Genomic DNA, 22059 nt, shown 5'->3' with positions numbered 1-22059 from the left:
TTTGAGTATTTTATATTCTTAAGAGGCAATGGACCTTTTACACATACCGACGGCACCAGGCGGTGGCTGCACGAACTAACTAAAAATCGAGGAAGTGACCTACCTGCGCTACCAATCGATACCGGGAGCTACGCTACCAGTTTCTTCGCTCTCCGAGCTGCGTCGCGTGCCCAACGCAACGTGGCGTCCACCCAATCGTTGTGTTTTTCCTTCCGTCCACTTACTTTTTTAGTGTAACCCAATTACCTGTTCTACTCGCTTATCCACAGGCGCATTCCGAATTTCCTCAATTTTTCGTTCCGACTTCCGCCGCTTGGCATCGGGCGCTCGCGCGTGCGCAGAACGCTTCTCGGAAAAGGTCCATTTGTCAACCAATCCCTCATCAAATTCCTAGAGTTTTGAAAGCGTCGATGGTGGCGGTAGTTACCCACCATTTAATTCTGCACTTGAGCTTTTATGTGTCTTGCTTGTTTTCTGAAATGTAATTTCTTTTGTTTGTTTGATTAATTTTAGGGAAGATATAAAACAGCAATCAAGTAATCTCGATAACTTAAGCTTTAGCTTCAGCCGTAACCACGGTCCGTGGCCGTAGCTTTTACACTGCGGCCAGAGTAGCTCTTTTGACCAGAGTAGCTCTTTGCCCTCTTTGCTCTAAAACTCCAGAACTCTGGTTAGTTCCAAAGCTAGTTCCGCTAGCTCTAGCCGTTCGAGTGATTTCGCCTGGATTCATTCGACATGGCAGCGCACGTAATGCGCGAACTCGAAGGCGCTGCACAAATATTATTGGTATGTTGGAACATTTATCCCAATATTTATTCAATTTCCTGTCGAGGAGTGTGCAAAGCGATCATTCATTCGAGCCACTCTTCTACTACCGTCCGCCTGTCAGACTTGGGGTGGATGCACTCGGTGACCCCCATTAGCTTCGCCGTCTTCGCTTTGTTGCTGTTTCGGTGTCGAAAGAATACGACGGCGCTGGTCGCTGTTGCACGGGAATCCTAACAACAATCGGCTGTTTGACAGGGCGGCGTCATCGCTGCACACGCGTGGGAGTACTGCCAGTGGTGAAGCGCTGTCAAAAATCGACTACGCTTCGCTGTCGGGCCGACTGATTTTCACTGGTACTGAGGGCGCCCAACAAAATACCTGTAGCAGGTGTTGCGTGAAGCTCAGTCGGGCTGGACGTTGACGTGACATTGGCCGCCGTCGCCAGACCCCCGCCTTTCTTTAATTTTTTTTTTAAGCGAACTGGATTTAGAGTGGAACGCGCCCGCGCTGAGAACGTGTGGCGATGTCTCGAATGTTGTCCCATTGACGATCGCAAAACAATATGCGGACGGATTTGTGACAGTGGCGTGCTGATATGCTTGTGTCATGAGTGAATTGCTATATTTTTACGTTTATTGCACATTGTGCGGTGAGTGTTCACACGACATCAGTGTATCGTTTTTGCTGTGGGCTGAAATGTCCATGTCTTTGGGCGCTCAAAAAGGGAGGGGAGGGGAGGGAAGGGAGAGAGACGGGGGGGGGGGGGGGGGGGGTGGATGGGAGCTGGGAGTTAGGGCTGAAACCCCCTAGGTTCCTCCCCTGACTGCGCGAGTGGTCGGCACACATTGAGCTCTGCATAATATGTCAAAGGACGTATAGACTTTTTTCTGCAGTTTACTTGGACACAGCATTGCATTGCAGCAAATTTTACTCCTTAGATTAGTTCAGTGAACAAGCACTTTACATCACACTAGTAGCTTTGATGGCAGTTGTTTTTAATTCTAAAAGGTAAACAGCAGAACTAGTGATTGTTTGTTTGGGCTAACAGTGTCATGCTCTTTGACTTGGGCACTCTGGATGTTTTCATTGCTGTTCAGGCGTTCTTTTGAGTCGATTTGGAGAGAGCTAAATGGTGCCTTTCACTCCAGGCCCCTCCCGACCGAGTGAGCAGTGAACAGCGCCATGCGGCAGAACGGACCTTCCTTGACTTCCAGAGCACGCGGGCACCCTTCGAGCTATGCAAGTGCTTACTGGGTGAGTTGTCTTCTCAGACACCTGCTTTGCCATCAACAGGCTCCACACTATTCAGTTAGTCAAAAAGCTTGCATCTTGTTTTTGGCGAGAAAACTTCCGAAGCATTGAACATGCCTCTTCATTGCCATCAAACCTCTATGCTGTTCAAAGTGTTTGAAACTCACATTTCGTCGCTGTTTTAGGATGTCTTGTGGGATTCCACCACAAGAGGTTTATTAGGAAAATGCACTTGACTGCCTGCTATGCAAGAATACAAAACATGGCATTAACCTTCCGAGGTTCAGTTATGAGTACCCTGTCCCAAGGATGCAGCTGCGTGAAAATGCCTGACTTTGGGATAACAATGGAGTTAAGACTGCGGTCAATGTCACAGGCTGAAGCCCACCTTCTAGTTAGGGTGCTTGTTTTATCACAATGAATTGTCATCAGATAAGCAATGAAACCACACCCATTGCAGTGATGTCAAAGTACATAGACAGCCCAGGCCTTCTCTTCTAGCTACGAGTAGAACTTTTAATAAAATGTTTGTATTTGCAATGTTCACAAAGGGGTGTTTTTTTGTGTTTGATAATCCTTTCCCAAATCGAGGAAAGAATTTTTACGCATGCAAAACGCTGTCACCTGTAGAAAACCTAGCGTCGTAAACTAGCACATATCATTTAGATATCAGTGATGAAGCAACTGTCCATTTAGATTAGGTTGTGTTTGGTTTTTGAATGTCCGTTGTTATTCCATGTTGGTTCAGAAATCTCCAGCCAGATGTTTTGTATAGAACCATACTTTTCAGTCTAGACTTTCTATCCTGAGGACACAACGGGGCACACATCTTGTATGCTTGTGTTGGAGCATGCCAGTTTGTCCAGACCAGTGATAATGATGAAACCTGAGAAGCTCTGGTCGCTCTTAAGTTTTGACTTCTTTTGTTTTGTGCTCCTTTCTTTATCTCTCCCTCTTTTCTGTTGATTTTTTTTATCCCGCCTCATGGCTAGCTAGCTTTTGTTATTTTCGGTACAAAGCGTAACGCAGTTAGCACATACAAGCGACCTCAGGTTTTTGTATTTTTCTGTCAAGATTGAAAGGCTGTTATCAACTATGCTTGCGTGGTGGAAAGTGATAATTCAGGGCATCATCTTAAGTAGTATAATTTGGTGCCCGTCAATAACCCAGCTTAGTGAATTGCAAAATAGCTCTAATGCCTTGCTCAAACTAACTGCATTTCCCAGTAAACGTCCTCCTTTGACAACACTGGGAAAGACCCACACACTTTTCCCAGTCTGCCCTTTGTTTTTCAGAAATGATGATAATTTTTCTTGGTTGGCATTTTATTTCTGCAGCTTGTACCTCTTTCACGCATACGGTGGTGCTCACATGACTGGCTCCTGCATTATATAAGTCGGATTTTGTATTTTTGGATGTATCTTGGATAAATCTTGAATAACTTTGATAAAATCCAAACATGACGCGCCAAATTTTAAATTCAAAAGGGTTTTATATTCAAGGTTACGAAGAGAAAAAAAAAAAAATCTCGTGTACTTTGTATTGGTCTTGCTAGGGCGATGCATCAGCATTTCTAAAGGGGAAGCTACTAGAGCCTCCTTTGGTGAAGGGTGCTTATCTGCAACACCTGTCCAGGGCAGATTATCAATATCATTGTATTCTGAGTTGGATCTAATCTACGCTTGTGTATTGTGCAAGTCAGAGCACCCACATAGAGGAGGTTGTGTTTTATAATACCGTATTTACTCGAGTAATAGCCGCACTGTTTAAGAAAAAAAGCCTGAGGGTTCGCTTTTTCACTAAGCACGCAGATTGCCAATCACTGCGATCGACAGCATGATTCCAGCTGTTTACAGGACAGAGATAACATCTTCGTTCGAAGATACCATTTGTGAAGATTGCATTTGTATGGAGAATCGTGTTCTCCATCTGGTTATTCGCTATGTTATTTATGCGCAGCGCAATGATTGGCTGTATATGTGTTTTGTGTGAAAGTAGACACAAGGGTCTTGTTCATAAATAGTGTGGCTATTACTTGGGTAAATATTTTATAGTTGAAGCTATGCATAGGGATTACATTCTGCCACACTCTTACGGAGGCTCATAGCTCTTTCATTGCAAATATTGGAAGAGTGTGTATCAGAGGCAAAAACCTTGTAAACTATACTTGAATTTATTACAACTATCTCTAATATTCTTCTGGTGGTGCCCTAAATGTGTTTCGTGCCATATTCTTGTATAATTTACTCATAATTAGAATGGCTTTCTGTTCCTTTTAATGCGTCTGTGTGCACATAATATTTCTTTTAAGGTGAAAGCCTTACTTGTCTCATTTAACGACAAATCAGAGTAAAAGGCCATAACAATGTGATTGAGTGGCACGCGCCGCTCAATCGTATGCTCAAAAACGGCCCTCAACCTTGCGGTCGTCCAAGAAGTTGTCCTAGACCTCTAGGACGACCTTACTTCTCACTGTACATGAAAAACAAGTGGCGCCCATCAGCGTTGTGACTGAAATGTGCCATCAGGTATCATCAGGCAAACATGGCCGCCCATGCAAATACGCCACGGCCTCCTTAAGTGTCCTCCTCTAGGCGTCGTTCTAGACGTCATCCTCATTCTCAATGTCGTTCTTAAAGTCGTCCTAGAGGTTGTCCTATACGTCGTCCTCTAGACATCGTTCTCGACATAATCCTTAAGGTCATCCTAGAGGTCGTCCTAGAAGTCGTCCTAGACGTCGTCCGAGAGGTCGTCCTAGACGCCGTACTTGGCGTCGATCTCTAGGAAGTCATCCTATATGTCGCCCTAAACTTTATACATGTAGCAACATTGCTCGAAAACATTTCTCCCGTGGGACTATAACGCTTTTGAGCACTTTACATTTCACCAAAAATAAGCTTCAATAATATACAATCATACACATGTACACACATGTTGTACACACAAAATAAATATAATAAATATGCATATCAGAACCAAGGAGGTGGCTAATGAGATGTCAGGGTATTTATTTTACCAGCCATAGAAGTTGTGCTATGTAAGGAAAAATTGCTAAAACTGATCCCTTGTAGGGTTCATGTTTTACAATTGTTGCTTGACAGCGATTTGTCTCTCTGTAAGTCTTGTGTGTATCGTAATATTTGAGGGATCTTTTTATTGGAACTCAGTTAATTGAGGTAGGTTTGATCACTACTCTACAGTCTTCCTGTGACATTTGTCATTCTCCTTCTTGGGATCCTGACCCTGGTCGTTTTGCAGGGTCCAGCCAGGTCGGCTACGTCCAGTTCCAGGCGGCCTCGCTGCTCAAACAGGGCCTCATCCGAGAGTGGAAGCTGATGGCGCCGGGAGAGTGGAGCGCCTTGCGCAACCACCTGCTCCAGATGATGGCCTGCCAGCCCGGGTGCGTCCAACCTTGCAATCCAAAAGAATGTGTCGCAAAACCATGGGAATGGTGAAACGCAAGCTTTAAGGTTTTGCTTACAAGCTGCCCTCTAGTTTTGGCTTTTAAAGGGAACGAAAGACTGAAAGATACCAAGAGAAGAACAAGCGCAACATTTCTCCTTTTGGAGTCCCTGAGACTCGGGTGTTATACTCACTGTAGCACCCGTAAAGCGTGTTGTGGTACCCGACAGGGTTTAGTGCTTTCCGGGTACAGTGTAGACTGCATATAACTTATGTTGCGGGAGTCGCGAAAATCCGCATTATAAGCGGTACCGCGCTATAACCAAAACATCAATTTTTCAGGCCAAAATACATGCCATGAGACAACTTACCTTTGTAAAACAATTTATTTTATTTAGATGAAAAATAAAGCTTAGTTTGAGAGAAGTCTTTATTTCACCAAACTAGTATTTCTCTCTCCAGTGTGTCACACATTTTGAAAGAAATGAGTGACTTTTTTTTGGCGCAGCCTTTTAACGGCGTCGCGGGTTGCGGACGGACGTTGTGAGCGTTCAGGATTGCTAACCCTAATCGCTTTTCTCCGGTGATGAAAACGCGTGAAAATTCGCATCCTTTATACGGTACGCGCCAGCAATACCTTCAACTTGAGCACAGGCATGAAATGCTCCAAATAAGAAATCCGGGCTATGTTCGAAAACACAAATGCTTAGAAAGCACCACTGTAGTCGAAGTAAACAAACACGACGACAGGGGCGTTTCTGTTGTCTTGAGAGTGCCGCCACGACATCGCCGCACGAGTAGGTGGATCTTCCCTTCTAATATGTGCTGGGTTATCATAGCGACACACAACGAAAATTCACAGTCAAGGATAGCGCTTTTACGCGGAACGATGAGCTTCCACCACGCCGTCTACATCGACGATCACCACCGACGGCATGTTTGCGGATAGAAGCAGCCGGCCCGCGACTGGCATGCAACGCACGCGAACACTTCTCCTTGACCTGCGATTGGTCTGTCGTTGGGGGTGTTTCCAACCAGCATAGAGGAGGCGCTGTTCCAACGCAGCGGGGGAAAGTTGGGCTGGTTGGCCCTGGGTTGGGCTCGCTCCAACGTCTTGCGCCGTCAACGACATGTGCGTGCGTCCCTCCGTCGCTATGGCCGACTGAAGCCTCTCTCTTCGCTTCTCCCCGCTTCTTCGAGCAATCTCCTTGCCCCGTGAGTGCCGCTTGCGGCTAGCGCCGTTATCTAGTGTCGCACAGGGAAGCGCGCTCGCTGCGTCGGTCGGTCGGCGCGGTCGGCGGGCTGTTCCAGAAACCGCAATATAACCGGCATTTCCCTTCACGCGCCTGCATTTTAAGCGGTATGTAATTACATGGAGTTCTATGGGAGGCGAACTGGTGGTTTAAAAAATCCGCGTTATACCCGGTCCTGCACTATAAGCGGTTACGTTGTAAGTGGTCACTGCTGTATCTAAGCTCTACCTGGGGTCTGTGCAGGCTGGAGAACTATGTCCGGGAAGAGCTGGCCCTTGTGCTGGCCCTCGGCTCGAAGAGGGCCAGCGTAGACGGTGACCCACAGGCTCTGGACGGGCTGCTCGAGCAGGCGGCACAGATGGTGGCTGCTGGGAACCCTCATCTTGTAAGTGGCTTCAGCCAGAGACATGTTGACAGCGAGACACCCTTCTTTCTGTCTGCCTTGTAGCCACTTCTCTGCCTTTTCGTTGTATAGAAGGTGTGGTTAGTGCAGTGGCTACTGAACCTCAAGACCTTGCGTCTTATCTTGACTTGTTACGATTGCACATAACCCTGGAGGGGCTTTGCGGGATCCATCTTTTAACCGTCTGCTGTCTCGTTACAGAGGGCTGTGGGCTGCTCCCTGCTCAGCGCCCTACTGGTGGAGTTTTCGAGCTCAACTCGAGCCACGGACGTCGGCCTTACCTGGGAGGTGCATTTACGAGCCAAAAAAGCCTTTGAGGTGGGTGCTCGATTGCATAATTACCTGTCCCAGTTTTCTATTGTGCAATACGTTGGGATGCGTTGTGCGCTGGGGATGTTCCACTTTTTTCCCTTCTGGAAACCAGACAAGTGGGTTGTTATAACCTTCACTTGACAGTTTTGGAACGCTTGCAGAATATCCTAATTTGCCATTGTTAAGAGATTGGCTGTGTAAAGCTGTCTGGCTTGTCAATCTGATCTTTGCTGCCCAAGGGGGCTACATTCTGTCACAAGTGGTTAACTTACATCATGTCTGGAGATACAAAAGTTGACAGTGGCAGCTTTCTCAGATTTCACACCTCAAGGCAACGATAACCTCGTTCCGACGTGCGCCGTCATATTGTAATGCCAGAAGAGCTAACACTCCCCAGTCGGAAGGCAGATGTTGTCAGAAATAGGAGGATCTACCTTTCGGAAACGCCGCAAATTGAGTGCAAGTCGTGGTGCACGGAAAGGTTGTCTTTGCATGAGGTCAAGAGGCCGCTGGCACTTGCAATCTGTTAATCATCCCGAAAGAGGTACAGTGTTTAAGGTCGACGCAGAGGTCGTAGAGGCGACACACTGGAGGCTGATATCAAGGAACAGTTGGGATGATTTCTTTGATCCGCAGACTACCCACCTCCGGAAGGTGTTCCAGTTCTGCCAGCAGGGCCTGCGGGAGGCCGCCGGGCGCCTGGGTCCCAATGCCCTGAGCCCCGAGGACCGGGCCCTTCTACGGAGGCTGCTGCTACTCTCGGAGCAGCTGCTCTCGTGGAACTTTCAGTTTGCCATGCCCCGTATCCTTTTTGATTTGTCTCTGCTTGAGGGGTCTCGGTCCACAGCTTCAGAGTGTTCCCGAATAATGGGATAGACGAGTAAGTGATTGTGAGGCACAAATAGCGAAAAGAAGGAGGACGATTTTCTAAGCGTTCATTACTAATGTTGGTCTAATTGTAGTCATCATCGTCATCATAACACCCTTCCCTTTCTTCTCCTCTTTGCATGAATCATCGGCTGCTAGTCAGTACTTGTCCCGTCTCCTTCTGTTCGTCCTCATCCTTTGTGCTATTTGTGTTTTGAGATATCCAGAGAATTCTCCGGGAATGGCGGTAAGGTACTGATGTTGGTTTCCACTTCATGTCCATGCAGTGGAGACTTGCCCGGCGATCATTCGAGGCATGGGAGCCACTGCACATGACGAAAGGATTCTAACGGACCGATAGACATTGTCAATGGTCGGGTGTATTTCTGAATTTTAACTTATACAGTTTAGTTTACCTGTCCAGCTCCAGACAACTTTCTAACGGAGCATAATCATCTTATAAGTAGGGCTCGGCTGTTATGATGTGAACTTGAGCATGCTTCAGGTGATTCCCGGTGTCGTTCTTCAAGCTTTCCAGATTGTTATGGCCTCGCTAAATAAGCTACATTTGAAGCATCGACCCTTGATTTCTTGGTGGGCGCCGCCATTTTGGTGCTAGAAAAGTGTGGGCACAGTTGGCAATCGTTACGATTTGAAAATGCGATTTTCCGAGCTTCGGGTATGGTACCTAGGGCAATAGCGCTTTGCGCTGTTGCGGACTGCTTTAACCTTTCCGAAGAACAGAAAATCATTTCCTGCGATTTCAGGTGAAGCTCGAGATATGACTGGCAACAATAATTTTAGGTACCGAGACGGCTAAAGTGTTGATACTCTAAAGCATAGCCCATTTCGTGGCTCTGCCTGTACCCTACCTCTGTCGACTAGTTTGTACACTGTCCTAGTTCTCTTGGTGGAAGATGGCAATGTTACAAATTTTCCAACTCCCGCGGTCCTCGCACGGTGGTTCCCTTGACTCCCCTGGTGCCGTAGTGCCCCGCAAGCTGGTGGGTCTGTTCGAGTCGCAGCAGAGCCCGACCCTGCGTCCGGGCCCCGAGTGGAAGGGGGCCTTTGACGAGGCGCCCCAGCTGCTGCTGCAGCTGTATGGTGCCCTGGGCCAGGACCCCGAGCTGGCACACGTGGCCCTGCAATGCCTGCTGCAGCTGGCCACCCTGAACGGGGCCCTGGTCGGGGAGCGGGACCAGCGGGGCACCCACCTGGGCCGCTTCCTTGGGGGCGGCCTCCTGGACCTGATGGGGGCCCGGCCCCCGAGGGAAGGGGTGGCCCAGCTGGTGGGGCGGCTGGCCCTTTTCCACCCGCCCAGCCTGCTGGGGCCCGACCTCCTGGGGCCCTACCTGGAGCGGCTGTGTGCCCTGGCAGAGGCCCTGCTACAGCCCCAGGTGGGGACCGACTTTGGTTGAGCGACAGTTTGCGCGAGTCGCCTCCCGATTTGTAGAATTCAGCCGTGTGCATCCCTTTGTTTGCGGTGAAATAGCACCAGTTGAACAATCTATTCAGATGAACAAACTTTTGTACAGTATGCTAGCAAAACCTCATAGTGTCCAATCCATTCAGTTGAGTGAATGTTTCGAGAAAACTTATTCTTAAGGTTCCTCGATGTTCAGCTGTGTGCATTGTGCATCCATTCGTTTACAGTGAAATACCATGTGGACAAACCCCCGTTCAGGAAACTAATCAGATGAACAAACTTTTGTATAATCCAGCAACAAAATTTCATAGTTTTCAATGCATTCAGTTGAGTGAACTTTCACCAGACTTTTTTTGAGGTCCTTCGAAGCATGGCCAAATGGTATTTTACCGTTTCTGGCTGGTACAAGTTTACTCCGGGCAGCAGTTGGTGCTGGTAAATGTGAAGCAGTGATGGGAAAAGGGGAGAAAAATGAGAAGCCATCGGAACAAGCCGTGAAAAATTACACTAGTTGATCTGTGAAAGTGGACTCATCGCCTTGTGTCTTTACTTCTTCGGCTCGTCCATTCGTGCTTTGCGGTGCTTTTTGTTTTGTTTTTTGTCATAAAATATGCGAGCATGCTCACAGACCTCACTTCATCTGTTAGTGTGCTCCCTTGTTTTTTCTTAGTCCTAGCTCAATTTGCTGGCCGTCGCGGCTACATGCATTTGGCATTGTTCGTTTTTGTCTTGTGTTTTCACCATTTGCAATGGACAGTGAGCTGCATTACCCGCACATATAGTCCTCGCCCATTGCCCCTCAATTCCATGAACGGCAATGGATGCTTCAACCACAAATCCACGGGAAATCTGCCACATTGAGGACTGGTGCACCATTGATGCTAGTATTGACAGCTCTAGGCCGTTTTCCATCACAAAAATCAGTTCTGGACTTCTGTCGAGGAAGGGTCCAAAGAAAACGGGAGTGTTTGGAGGTGCAACGACGACGGACATGTGTACTTGCAGCCCGGGTTGTCGAGGGAGGAGGCAGATCACCATCAAGAGTCTTTGGACCAGCTCCTGGACGCCTGGGTGCCCCTGCTCCAGGACGCGGCCTTGCTGCCCGAGGAGCCGCTAAGGGGCGCCGCCCTGCGCCTCTTCCAGCTGTACCTGCGCAGCCGCCTCGCCCCGCCCGACGGCACCAGGACTCCGGTGAGGGGGACTAGGGCCCGAACACTGGTTCCGCCAAAGCTCGCGCTCGACGTCACAATGTGGTAGCTCATTTGGATTCGTCTCTCTGGCGGCATGGGTGGTTGTAGATTCGGTAATGATGATCCCTCAGCGTGGAAAGTTTAGGGATGGGGATAACATTAATTTTTTTATAATAAATTTCGGTAACCTTATTGCTTCCCAGTTGTGTGGAACGGTTCCCCCTTTTTTTTTTAGAACAATGGCTCGACAACTGTGCATTTTTTTGCATACGTTTAAGTGTACACAATGTGGGCATTGTGTAGAATTCACATTGTTTCTTGTGGATTGAGCACAGTGGAAACATCGAAGACCCTTGAGTTTGTAAAATATGACCTAAAATATTGCTACATGTAGCAAAAAAAAAAAAAAGAATTGTATGTGCCCTGAAATTTTGTGAGTGCTGACTCCCGAGCTTCGCAAAGGAAAGTGAGTGTGTTATAGATATTGGAACTTGCTGATCTGATTATTAGATAAGTAAAAAATGATCTGATTATTCGACAAGATCAGACTGGTGAGTACACAATACTCACCAGTCTGCTGTGTTCAGCATTCAGCTCACCACGGCTGTGTTCAGCATTGAGGAATAAGAGAGTGAGGGCACGACCAATTTGTGGTCTAGTCGGGGCCAGCGAAGCTTCGGCCAGACCAAGAGGGTGCGGCGCGTGGCAGTGACGGACGGTGTTTCCGGCCCAGATTTCCGACGACGAAGACGAGGTGGCAGAGGAGGAGGAGGATGACCGGCAACGCTACCGGGACCAGCTGGCGGTCGTGGGCATGCTTGGACGCCACGTGCTGCCTCACGCCGTGCCCCTGCTCTCGCAGTGAGTTTACCTCGGGCGTCCCTTTCGCAGGGCGACATACCTCGGTCGTGACTACGGCATTCGGAACATGGCTCTGATGGGCGCGTTTGTCGTCCTGTCCCGCCCCTGCTTCGAAAGTGGTCTCGATGCCGCAACTAATTGCATCTCGGGAGCAGATCGTAGAAACGCCCGGGGAAAAAGGCGAGCGCACGCGAGAGTCGTCCGCTTTGGTTTCCGTTGCCCGTCCTGCTCTGGCACGACCTTCAGCAGAATGGGCATCTTCAGCACTGACCTTCGCCACCGCACCACCGCCATGATTGCGACGGGCAACCGTGCCACGATTTTACGACGGCTGGGCGGAAATTGAGGGACCACTTTTGACAATGCGATGAACACGCCGGTCGGAAGTGCTCTCCGGGCACCATAGTTGCGACGGTGGGTGTTAGTCGTGCTCCGCTTTTAGCCAGAGCCCATTAGGGTTGGGTCTGTCACCCGCCGGTCCCTGCGTCCCGTGACAGAACACGCTGGGTCCAGAGTTTTTCTTGTCTGCAATTTGTTGTTGGGTGATACAAGATTTAACTTTGAAAACAGGCTTTGTTGATTGTCACTAGGTTGCAACGGAGGTGTTTGTTTGCACTGCTGTCCCAGAGTTGATCGCGAGCCTCAACTGGAGACTGAGACAATGCATTTTTGATGTTAAAAAAGAGACAAATTCAGTATGCACTCATTATTAGAGACCTCAATAGTGATGAAGATTTCTGTCTGTTGTAAGAGGAGTATGCAGAATGGGGGGGGGGGGGGCATATATTATTACTACAAACTTTGGGATGAATTACAACTGGAGTCTGTTTTAACCAGTGAGATTGATGAAATGAGAATGAATATTAGAAAATAACTGGTTTATTCGAACTTCTGAAGTTTGAAAGGTAGTGATTTTTTTATTGAGCTGTACTGATGATCGTCATCACTGTATGCTTTGGGACATACAAGGCTCGCTAGGCACCGAGCACAATGACAGTTTTTAACAAGATGAATGCCACTACTACTGAATCAATGCAGCGTAACGTCTGAAATAATGACTGCTGTTGAAGAGTCCACTGTAATTGCATGGTGAACTACTTAAAAACTCCCTTATATCCAAATGTATGTTATAACAGAATCTGTAATAAGCGAAGTTTGTTCAATGGCATAGATAGAAAGACCAACTAGACTTAACAAATTAGTATGTTATACCTGAATGTCTGCTGTTACCTGATCTGTTGTAATGAGGTTTAACTGTACGTATCTTTTGTTTTCATTTATGTTTTAGAATGTTTGGTTTTGCATCTCCCAAATCGTTGGCTCTGTCACGTGAGCTGGGACAGATTGAATCCTTAGGAAGGTCTAACCAGACGCATTGCGTTTATGTAGCGCGAGAAAGATGGTTTGCTTTTATCCGGGAACCTTTGGCTGACACTGCGAGGATACCGAGCCGTCCAGTTTTGCTCTAGTGTCGACGAATCGACGAAAATGGAAATGTAGCATAAGGAGTATTCACCGGTCGCCGGGGCTGCAAGCATTGTTGTCAATCGAGTGCTAACGGTGTGCTTTCGCCTTACTTTTTTCCTCCGGTCGAGGCTCTTGCTTTGAATGGACGATAAGTTGCTTTATTCGCAGCTTGTGCCGCTTGCAACATACGAGTAACCTTGGAGCAGCAGCCTTTGTGTACCGATTGACGGAGGAAGCAGACAGGGGTATTCCCCACTTGTTTTGTAGCACTCTACGTCGAAAAAGGTTCCGGTGCGTCGATTAGTGCCTCTGCGGGCTCGTCACTGTAAAGGCGTGTTCACACCGGCGTTGTAAAGCACTCGCGCGATGCGACTAGATCGCATTGAAAAAAGATCAGATGGGTCACACTGGCAATTCGCGATGGGCGAGTCGCTTCTTGAAAACTCTCGCTTTGAATGGCGCTGATTGGCTCAGCTACTCCGTGACTAGATCGCATCACAAAAAGTCGGGGCGGCTTGCGTCTTGTCAAAATGTGTCGCTTTTTTTTTCGCGATGGTTGCTTTTGCGATGAAAGTTCTCGCGCGACTTCTGCACATCGCCGGTGTGAACACCTTAAGGAAAAGGCCCGGTCGTAACTGAGCTTAGGACCGAACACCGCAACGTCTCGTTCACTGCTCCTCTGGCAGCCGTGCATTACCTGTTTTGACTCTTCAAGGTCCTTCCTTTGTTGTGAGGCTGAGGTTTCAACGGTCGGCTCGTCTGCGCCCAGGTTGTTGGAGCAGCGTACAAAGCATCTCCAAGAGGTGCTACGGAACGACCCACGGTCGGGTGGTGATGTTGCAGCTCACAAAGAGCTGCTCGAGGACCTGCACTGGCTGGTGCTGATGACCGGTGAGCTTCCCCACCCGCACTCGTCAACGAGATGTATTGCAGTATCACCAAGATCGCATTCAGTTATTCTTTGGACTTTTTTTTAGGGGCGAAGCTGCTTAGGGTCTAGCCTTGTCCGTCTGGCGTCCGTGCTCACATTGATCTTGCTAGTGCTCGTGCTTGTGAGCTCACGTGCTCGTGTAGGGCAAAAAAAAAAAAAAGTTTGCGCAGTCGACAGGATTCGAACTTGTGCGGGGAGACCCCAATGGATTTCTAGTCCATCACCTTAACCACTCGGCCACGACTGCGGGACGAGTAGGGGGCTCTGAGATGTGGTAGTAACTCAAGAGCTGGGGATGTCATGGATGAAACGTTGCATGTAGCCGCTCAACGTCTATACAGGAGAGGGCGCTGCGGTCAAATGCGTATATAATCGCGTTAAACTTTGCATGCATTAGCTCAACATTTATAGACGAGAGGGCGCTGCGGTCAAATGCTCAAATGCGTATATAACTACGTTCTATACCACACATTCTCTTTCTGACATGGATGAAAACGAACCAAAGGCTCGGCATGCTGCTGCTCAGCGTCTACACAGACAAGCACCACCAGAGCTTCGCCCCAATCAACATCATTCACCACGTGGAGATGCGGTCAATTTTTTACTGTCTATTACACTTTCGTTACCTTCGACCTCTACAATGTTTGCAATTTAACCCGAGAAATGACAAAAAAAGTAAATGGATAACCTGGTTTTTGCGCTTGCCGTACAAGGAACTAAATTAATGCCAAGTTTCAGGGTAGTAGTATGTTGGAGCTACAGGGTACCTTCGAAGTGGAGAGGTACCACGGCACACCTCTGTACTTTGCAACTTGGCTGCAGATTGGTTCCCCCCATGCTTTATGCTCGACTCTTTCTTCGTGCGGCTTTGAAACAGAAAGCTTTGTCACTTAAAAATGGGGGTTAGAGAATGAGTGCAAAAGTAATAAACTTGTACGAACCTTATTTGAATGCGACACTGTGCGCAGGACACCTGTTGACGACAGTAAGCGAGGGCGAGACGCCGCTGATCCCGCGGGACGTGACCCAGTACAGCATGAACTGTGGGGCCGAGAGCCCAGCCACGCTGTCCCTGCTGTCCCAATTGGGACAAGGGGATGCCCCCGTCTGCCAGGGGAGTCCAGACCCCGTGGTCAGGTGCGTGAGTGGTAGCTCTTTCCAGAAAGAACACTTTTTTTTCTTAACTGAAAACTTTAATATCGTAAATCAGAGGTAGTACTTCATATTTTTGGTGTCGAGCAGCTCCAAACTATACCTCGGAAGGTGGCCGAGGAGCCTCATATTTTTATGTTTTGCCGCGAGACATTTGGCAGCTGTAAAATTAATTGTCAGTGACGCTGTGCACGTTAGGAACAAAATTGGGTGTGCTTAGATCCCGACGATGCGCTAATAAATGCCTAAACTGGGAAAGACGTAAAGTGACACTTGGACGTAGGAATGACTGAGGAGTTTGGACGCCCCAGGAATGTCCCGGAGGTGCAGTGGCAACCTTCTCGGTTTCTAGGAACTCCGTTTGCAAATCCATGTCATGCACAGGCTGATTTTCTCTATCTCGGTGACTCGATATTCCGCCGGCACGGCTCTGCAATAGCTCGACAATAGAAAACTTCCCAGAAACGAAGGAGCAGACGCCAGCGGCTCTAGGCGGCTTACACGTCTGCGAGTGAGCCCACAACGTCCGTTGGGCCGAGGGAATCGCACGACCGACCTGCCGCTCCCTTCCAGGTTGATGGTGGCGGTGCTGCAGTTGTGTGCAGTGGAGCGAGCGGCCCTTCAGGCGGGCTTGGCACCCCTCCTGAGCCCCGAGGTGGCCCTCACGCTGGTGTGGTTCCTTCGACGGTGGGGGCTCACCTACCTGCTGCCCAACGAGAGCTACTACTCGCAGGTCAGTATTCGCCCCAATGCCTGGAACGGCCCGTTCACACTCTGGCGTTTGATCTTGTGAACACCTGCATGGAGTTGCGACTGCGGGTCGCCGGGGCTCCTGTGCTTTGTACAGAGCCTGGCACGTGGCAACCAATTCGAGGAGTAGCTGTGCATGCAACATACAAGGCACAAACATCCCTGCGACTCTTGGTCGTATCTCGTTGTAACATAGGCACAGCCAAATACAACTGTGGAAGTGAGCCTTCATGCTGCGTTGCAGCGAAATGTCAGTTTTTTTCCTCTTCTTTTCACCCAGTGTAATTTTTTTGTTTGGCCATTTCGATATGTAGTCAAACCCACTTACAACGATCCCACATATAACTGCCTATCGGTTATAACGACCAACTTTCAGAAAACATACAATTTCAAGGCCCTACTCATCAAAACTGGTCCAGATAAAACAACCGTTTTTCAAAGCATCATACTGTTAATAATAATTGGATTGTGGGAATATTTATACAGCGTGTAGTTGGACAGCCATTAAAGTTTCGACGAGTCACACGCTGTAGATGAGCAATTTAGCCAGTGCAGTACAACCACTAGCCTGGGGTCTTAACGTGCACCACGCAGTAGTGATACATGACCGCACGCCGGTACGATGCTCATCCAGATCGAAACGGGCAGGGGTGGGGATTGAACCCATGATCATTGGGTTTTGCAGCGCGAGCTTTCGCTCCACGTGCTCCGAGCTAGTGTGCGCTAGACCACTCGGCCACCAATCCCCCCCCGTATCATGCACATTCTCTCGCGTCTACGGACTTGTGTCTGTCGTTTTAAGATGAGGAGAAAAAAAAAAATCCACTAGGAGGCTTTATTTAAGGGGAGACACTGCTCTTTGAGGGAAAAATATGCTAAGAAAACACATTTTTGAAATTGTGTTTTTCGAAGATTGGCGGGCACTTATCATCTTATCCTGAAGGTTTTTCTTTAAATAAATCTCTCTCATCTTGAAATATTGTCTTGGAAACAAAGTAAAATGAGTCTGTGGATGCTTTTTTATATTATTTCTGAGTGAACTATTTACACCCTTTACTATTTTATGGAAGCCATATCTCCACTTGCACATGTCTAATCTTCATATTTTTTTCTTTGTCTGCCAGGTGTATCTGTGACATGTGTAGTAAGGGGTACAGATATATTACATAGGGTTATCACTTTTTTTAGGTACCTTCTAAGCATCCTGCAATAAATCATTTTGAAACTGGTAAGTTCAAAAGTGTCCTAAAAATTAAACTTGAGGAAGAAACCGAGAAGGGTTTATTCCTGAAGTTTAATTTTTAGGACACTTTTTAACTTTCCAGTATCAAAATGATTTATTGGTTTCTCGGTTTCTTCCTCAAGTTTAATTATCCTTACCAACCCGCTCGTTCTGTCCTTATGTCCTAAAATGTTTATAAAGCATTCTAGAGCTTTCATTTATGCCTTATTGGATTCCACATGCCTCTTAATTCACTGATATATGTTTATTTTTTTATTTGAGTATTTCAATTTGTTTTAATCCTTCCCATAATTTTTGAAAATGGAATTTTCAATATTAACAAAACTAATTAGGTTACATCAAAACCAAGTACATATTTGTAGTCAGATTGTAAGCCATGTAAATTTCGTTTGAATTGAATCGCAAGTTATATAAAAAAAGCTCTATAAAAAAGCAAATCGCTCGCAATTTTCTACTGTCAATAATAGTAACTCATCTTTTGTATCTGCTACTTCCGGGGTTCTTCAGGGATCTGTTCTAGGGCCATTGCTATTTTTAATTTATATTAACTATCTCCCGGTTAACATCTCCTCGTCTATTTGTCTGTTTGCTGACGACTGTGTCCTTTATCGTGAAATAATAGATAATCATGACACCAGTGTTCTACAGTCCGACATTAACACTATCATTGAGTGGTGTGATTTATGGTCAATGAGCCTCAACGCTAACAAATGTAAGTCTATGCGTGTATCTCGGCAATCTTCTGACAATCCTAACTATTTTCTTGATCAGGTTTATATGGAGCCGGTGTCGTCTTATAAATACCTCGGCGTGCACATAACATCTCACCTTTCACGGAAGAATCATATTCAGTATGTTTCCTCTAACGCTAACCGCATGTTAGGTTATGTTAAACGAAATTTTTCATTAGCTCCAGTTGCACTAAAGTTGACCCTTTATAAAACATTAATTCGTCCAAGGTTGGAATATGCAGCCTCTCTCTGGGATCCTGGACAAGTCACCCTCATCACTGCATTGGAAGCGATTCAAAACAGATGAGCTCGTTTCATCCTTTCTAACTACCACAACACTGCTAGCGTGACTGCCATGAAAGCTACTCTACCATTGCCGCCTTTAGCCTTGCGTCGTACCATTTCTCGCCTTTCTTTATTCCATAAGATTTATTTTCACAATTCTATCCTGCGCGACAAATTAATATCCCGTCCTTTTTACGTTTCTTCTCGCAACGATCACAATCACAAGGTTGGTATTCCAATTTCTAACACAACAACATTTCATTCATCGTTCGTCCCTCGTACATCACGAGAATGGAACCACCTTCCCGGGACAATTGCCACCATCATGGACTTTGACCTTTTCAAAACTGCAATTACTAATCTTTTATTTGTTGAGTGTGTTTAACTTATTTCTAGGCTTGTTTTCCTTTTCTGTATTTTTCTTTGCTCTCCCCCTCTGTAATGCCTCTGGCCTTGAGGGAAAATTAAATAAATAAATAAATAAATAAGTGTTGCCCCTTAAGGGGGGACACTGGCTAGAGGTTGAACTTTTGAACTACTCAAGTGATCGGAATGAAATTAGCAGGGGAGATTTAGCTTCAGATGTAGGTGTACTGTGCAAACTTTCAGCTCTCTAGGGCAACTTTAAGTACCTGCATAACAAGATGTGCCACTCATCGTTAAGAAATCTATGATATGCAAATGAAGCTATTAAGCACCATTTTAACTGCTTGAGTATAAAGTGGGGGATGTGGGACTTCGGGCTATTTAGTTTTTATAACTTAAATGTAAATATTTCAGGAAGAGTGATAACCTCAAAATATGAGATAGTACACATCTCTCCTAAGTCAATTTTTGAAATTATCAATGAGGACCTTAATGTAAAACAAAATAACGTAGATAGCCTGATTCCCCAGTAAACTTCAGTTCAGAAACATCTTGATTGTGGTATCGGAATAATTTTACCTTCAAACAAAAGATTCCTCCGTATGAAATTTGCAGCAAAAAGTGGAACTGAGAAAAATGCATTCAAACATTGAACTCCTTTACTTTGTTACTGCCTCACAACGTGTTGAAAATATTTTATATCAACGTAACTATTTGGCACATGGTTATGAAATTTAGTGTAAGGGTGTAGAATTAGTTTCTAAAACCGAAAACCTCAAAATTGAAAAATGGATTTTTTTCAAAAAATTTTGAAGCTCAGGCCCATGTCCCCCCTTAAACAAAAGGGCATCACGCTGGCGGAAAAAGATAACAACGGAGCAGCATTGCGCGGCCTCGCAATCCCTGACGTCCGACGAACTCGCAAAGTGTTTGAAAGACGACCCTGCCAGAGGCGACAACCGTGCACTCGTACATGCGCAGGAAACGCTTTAGACCACAGCAAGTATTAATAACTTCTGTGGACAGCAAAGAACCATCGTCGGACTAGTGTACGGCATTTATTTCTGTTTTGGCGTGCGTTTCATAAAATCTGTTCTATGAGGTATGTGGTCAGAGGCGACAACCGTGCACTCATACATGCGCAGGAAACGCTTTAGACCACAGCAAGTATTAATAACTTCTGTGGACAGCAAAGAACCATCGTCGGACTAGTGTACGGCATTTATTTCTGTTTTGGCGTGCGTTTCATAAAATCTGTTCTATGAGGTATGTGGTCAGAGGCGACAACCGTGCACTCGTACATGCGCAGGAAACGCTTTAGACCACAGCAAGTATTAATAACTTCTGTGGACAGCAAAGAACCATCGTCGGACTAGTGTACGGCATTTATTTCTGTTTTGGCGTGCGTTTCATAAAATCTGTTCTATGAGGTATGTGGTCAGAGGCGACAACCGTGCACTCGTACATGCGCAGGAAACGCTTTAGACCACAGCAAGTATTAATAACTTCTGTGGACAGCAAAGAACCATCGTCGGACTAGTGTACGGCATTTATTTCTGTTTTGGCGTGCGTTTCATAAAATCTGTTCTATGAGGTATGTGGTCAGAGGCGACAACCGTGCACTCGTACATGCGTAGGAAACGCTTTAGACCACAGCAAGTATTATTAACTTCTGTGGACAGCAAAGAACCATCGTCGGACTAGTGTACGGCATTTATTTTTGTTTTGGCGTGCGTTTCATAAATTCTGTTCTATGAGGTATGTGGTCAATCTTCTTGCGCGGTAGAATCGGTAGCAATTTACGTTATGATTTTCTGAAAGCTAAATCTGCCTGCACGTTAGAATTGGGGGAGCGTTAGAATTGTGCAAACAGTTTCTATAAAAAGCTGGCAGAGTAAAACTACCAGTACCAGCTTCATCATCCTTATTTATAACGTTTTAGAGGTAAGTTCGGATATAACGAACTACTAATAAAACGACCACTTTTCGCGGAACTATTGCATTCGTTATAAGTGGGGTTGACTATTGGCATTGCACTTATATCTTTGGCTCCTTCTGTCTTCTCGTCGTGGCTGCTTCGTGCACCAACACGACATACAAATCGATTCGGGTCCGTTCTTGCCTGGCGTGCAGATGAGTCCGACGCTGGTGGCGGCCTTTGGCCGGGACTCCGAGGCGGGCCCCTACGTGCTGGACTGGGTGCTGGGCAAGCTGTGCTCTAACCTGGAGCTGTGGTCCAGCGAAGCCACCCTGGCCCTGGGCACCTGCCAAACGCTCGTGTCCCTCCTCAACAATGTCGAGAGGTCGGCACCCAACCTTTCTCTTCTCGAAATGTGCGGCGGCAATTTGGAAGCTTTGTGACTCGGCGGAAACCCTAACCACCTTGAAAGATGGCTGAAAAAACCCTCTCTCTTTTGGGCATCTTTATAGCAGAACGGGTCGGGAGTTTGCACGTGGCATCGGCGATTTTCAGCTTACCGTATTTGCACGGATATAATGCGACCACGAATATAACGCGAAAGCAGATTTTGATGCCCTCAAAAAGAAAAAAAAAATTATTACTATTATAACGCGAGCCAAGGCTGCGTACACTTCCCGCACTCGGGGGCATAGCAGAAGTGCACAGACAATGGAAATAGAAGAAATATCAGTTTGTTTTGACTGCACTCATCTTCACTGCTCAGGTCCTTCCGTTTACAATCCACTTGGTGACTACGCACATAAGCAGCAACACGGCGCCGCTTGTCTGGTAGTTCTTTTTCCTTTCGCGTGAGTTCTTCGGCAACCCACAAGCACAAGCAAAGCAAGGCGTGAAGCACAAGCAACCAACGCACAAACACCAGACCACTCTGGAACAGAAACTAAAAATTACGCAGACAGAAAAAAGGCAGCGGAACACCTGATACAGGATCACACTCATTCTTGTTCTGGTCCCACTGCATACAAACACCTTGTGTCCCACGATTGCGTAAACACTGTCGGCGGTCTTGGCTTGGCTTGTGTTCACTTGACTTGGCCTGGCTTGGCTTGAATTGGCCAGTGCTGCATTTCCGCCGCCTGCGCGCGTTGTACAAACACAAAAGTGTTAAAACTGCTTTTTATGTTTTCTATTCGCCCCTTCACTTGGCTCAATAGCTAATAAATTCCCTCCCATACCCCAACTTCTCTTTCCACCCAATTTTCTGCATTGAGCTGGAGGTATGGCTTTCTCCTCTAGCTTTCTTCAGACTTGTGCGCCTCGTGGCTAAACTCGATTCCAAATATAACGCGAGGTGTCTTTTAGAGCACGTAATTCCGAAGAAAAAAAACTCGTGTTTTATTCGTGCAAATACGGTATGTTTCTGAACCTCCTCTCACGACTTCACGTTTAGACCACCAAACGTTGTTAATATTTGAGCCGC

General features: G+C 46.8%; 1 protein-coding gene across 1 annotated transcript in view; it reads left to right on the top strand.

The window, feature by feature from the left end:
- The first annotated feature begins 686 nt into the window (after positions 1-686).
- LOC8053561 (exportin-4) overlaps positions 687-22059 on the top strand; it is a 33286-nt gene continuing 11913 nt past the window's right edge. Inside the window, exons 1-13 of the mRNA XM_029989953.4 lie at positions 687-786; positions 1917-2022; positions 5278-5419; positions 6918-7059; positions 7279-7395; positions 8026-8191; positions 9247-9653; positions 10688-10873; positions 11606-11733; positions 13970-14091; positions 15100-15268; positions 15857-16016; positions 20792-20961. Coding sequence (XP_029845813.1) covers positions 736-786; positions 1917-2022; positions 5278-5419; positions 6918-7059; positions 7279-7395; positions 8026-8191; positions 9247-9653; positions 10688-10873; positions 11606-11733; positions 13970-14091; positions 15100-15268; positions 15857-16016; positions 20792-20961 — 2066 coding nt within the window. The 5' untranslated portion in view covers positions 687-735. The remainder of the gene's footprint in view (positions 787-1916; positions 2023-5277; positions 5420-6917; positions 7060-7278; positions 7396-8025; positions 8192-9246; positions 9654-10687; positions 10874-11605; positions 11734-13969; positions 14092-15099; positions 15269-15856; positions 16017-20791; positions 20962-22059) is intronic.

The sequence above is a fragment of the Ixodes scapularis genome, unplaced genomic scaffold (assembly GCF_016920785.2).
Source record: "Ixodes scapularis isolate PalLabHiFi unplaced genomic scaffold, ASM1692078v2 PGA_scaffold2__306_contigs__length_199485367, whole genome shotgun sequence".
Taxonomy (NCBI): domain Eukaryota; kingdom Metazoa; phylum Arthropoda; class Arachnida; order Ixodida; family Ixodidae; genus Ixodes; species Ixodes scapularis.
The sequence above is the reverse complement of the archived record's forward strand: the minus strand, read 5'-3'. Positions and strand labels throughout refer to the sequence as shown.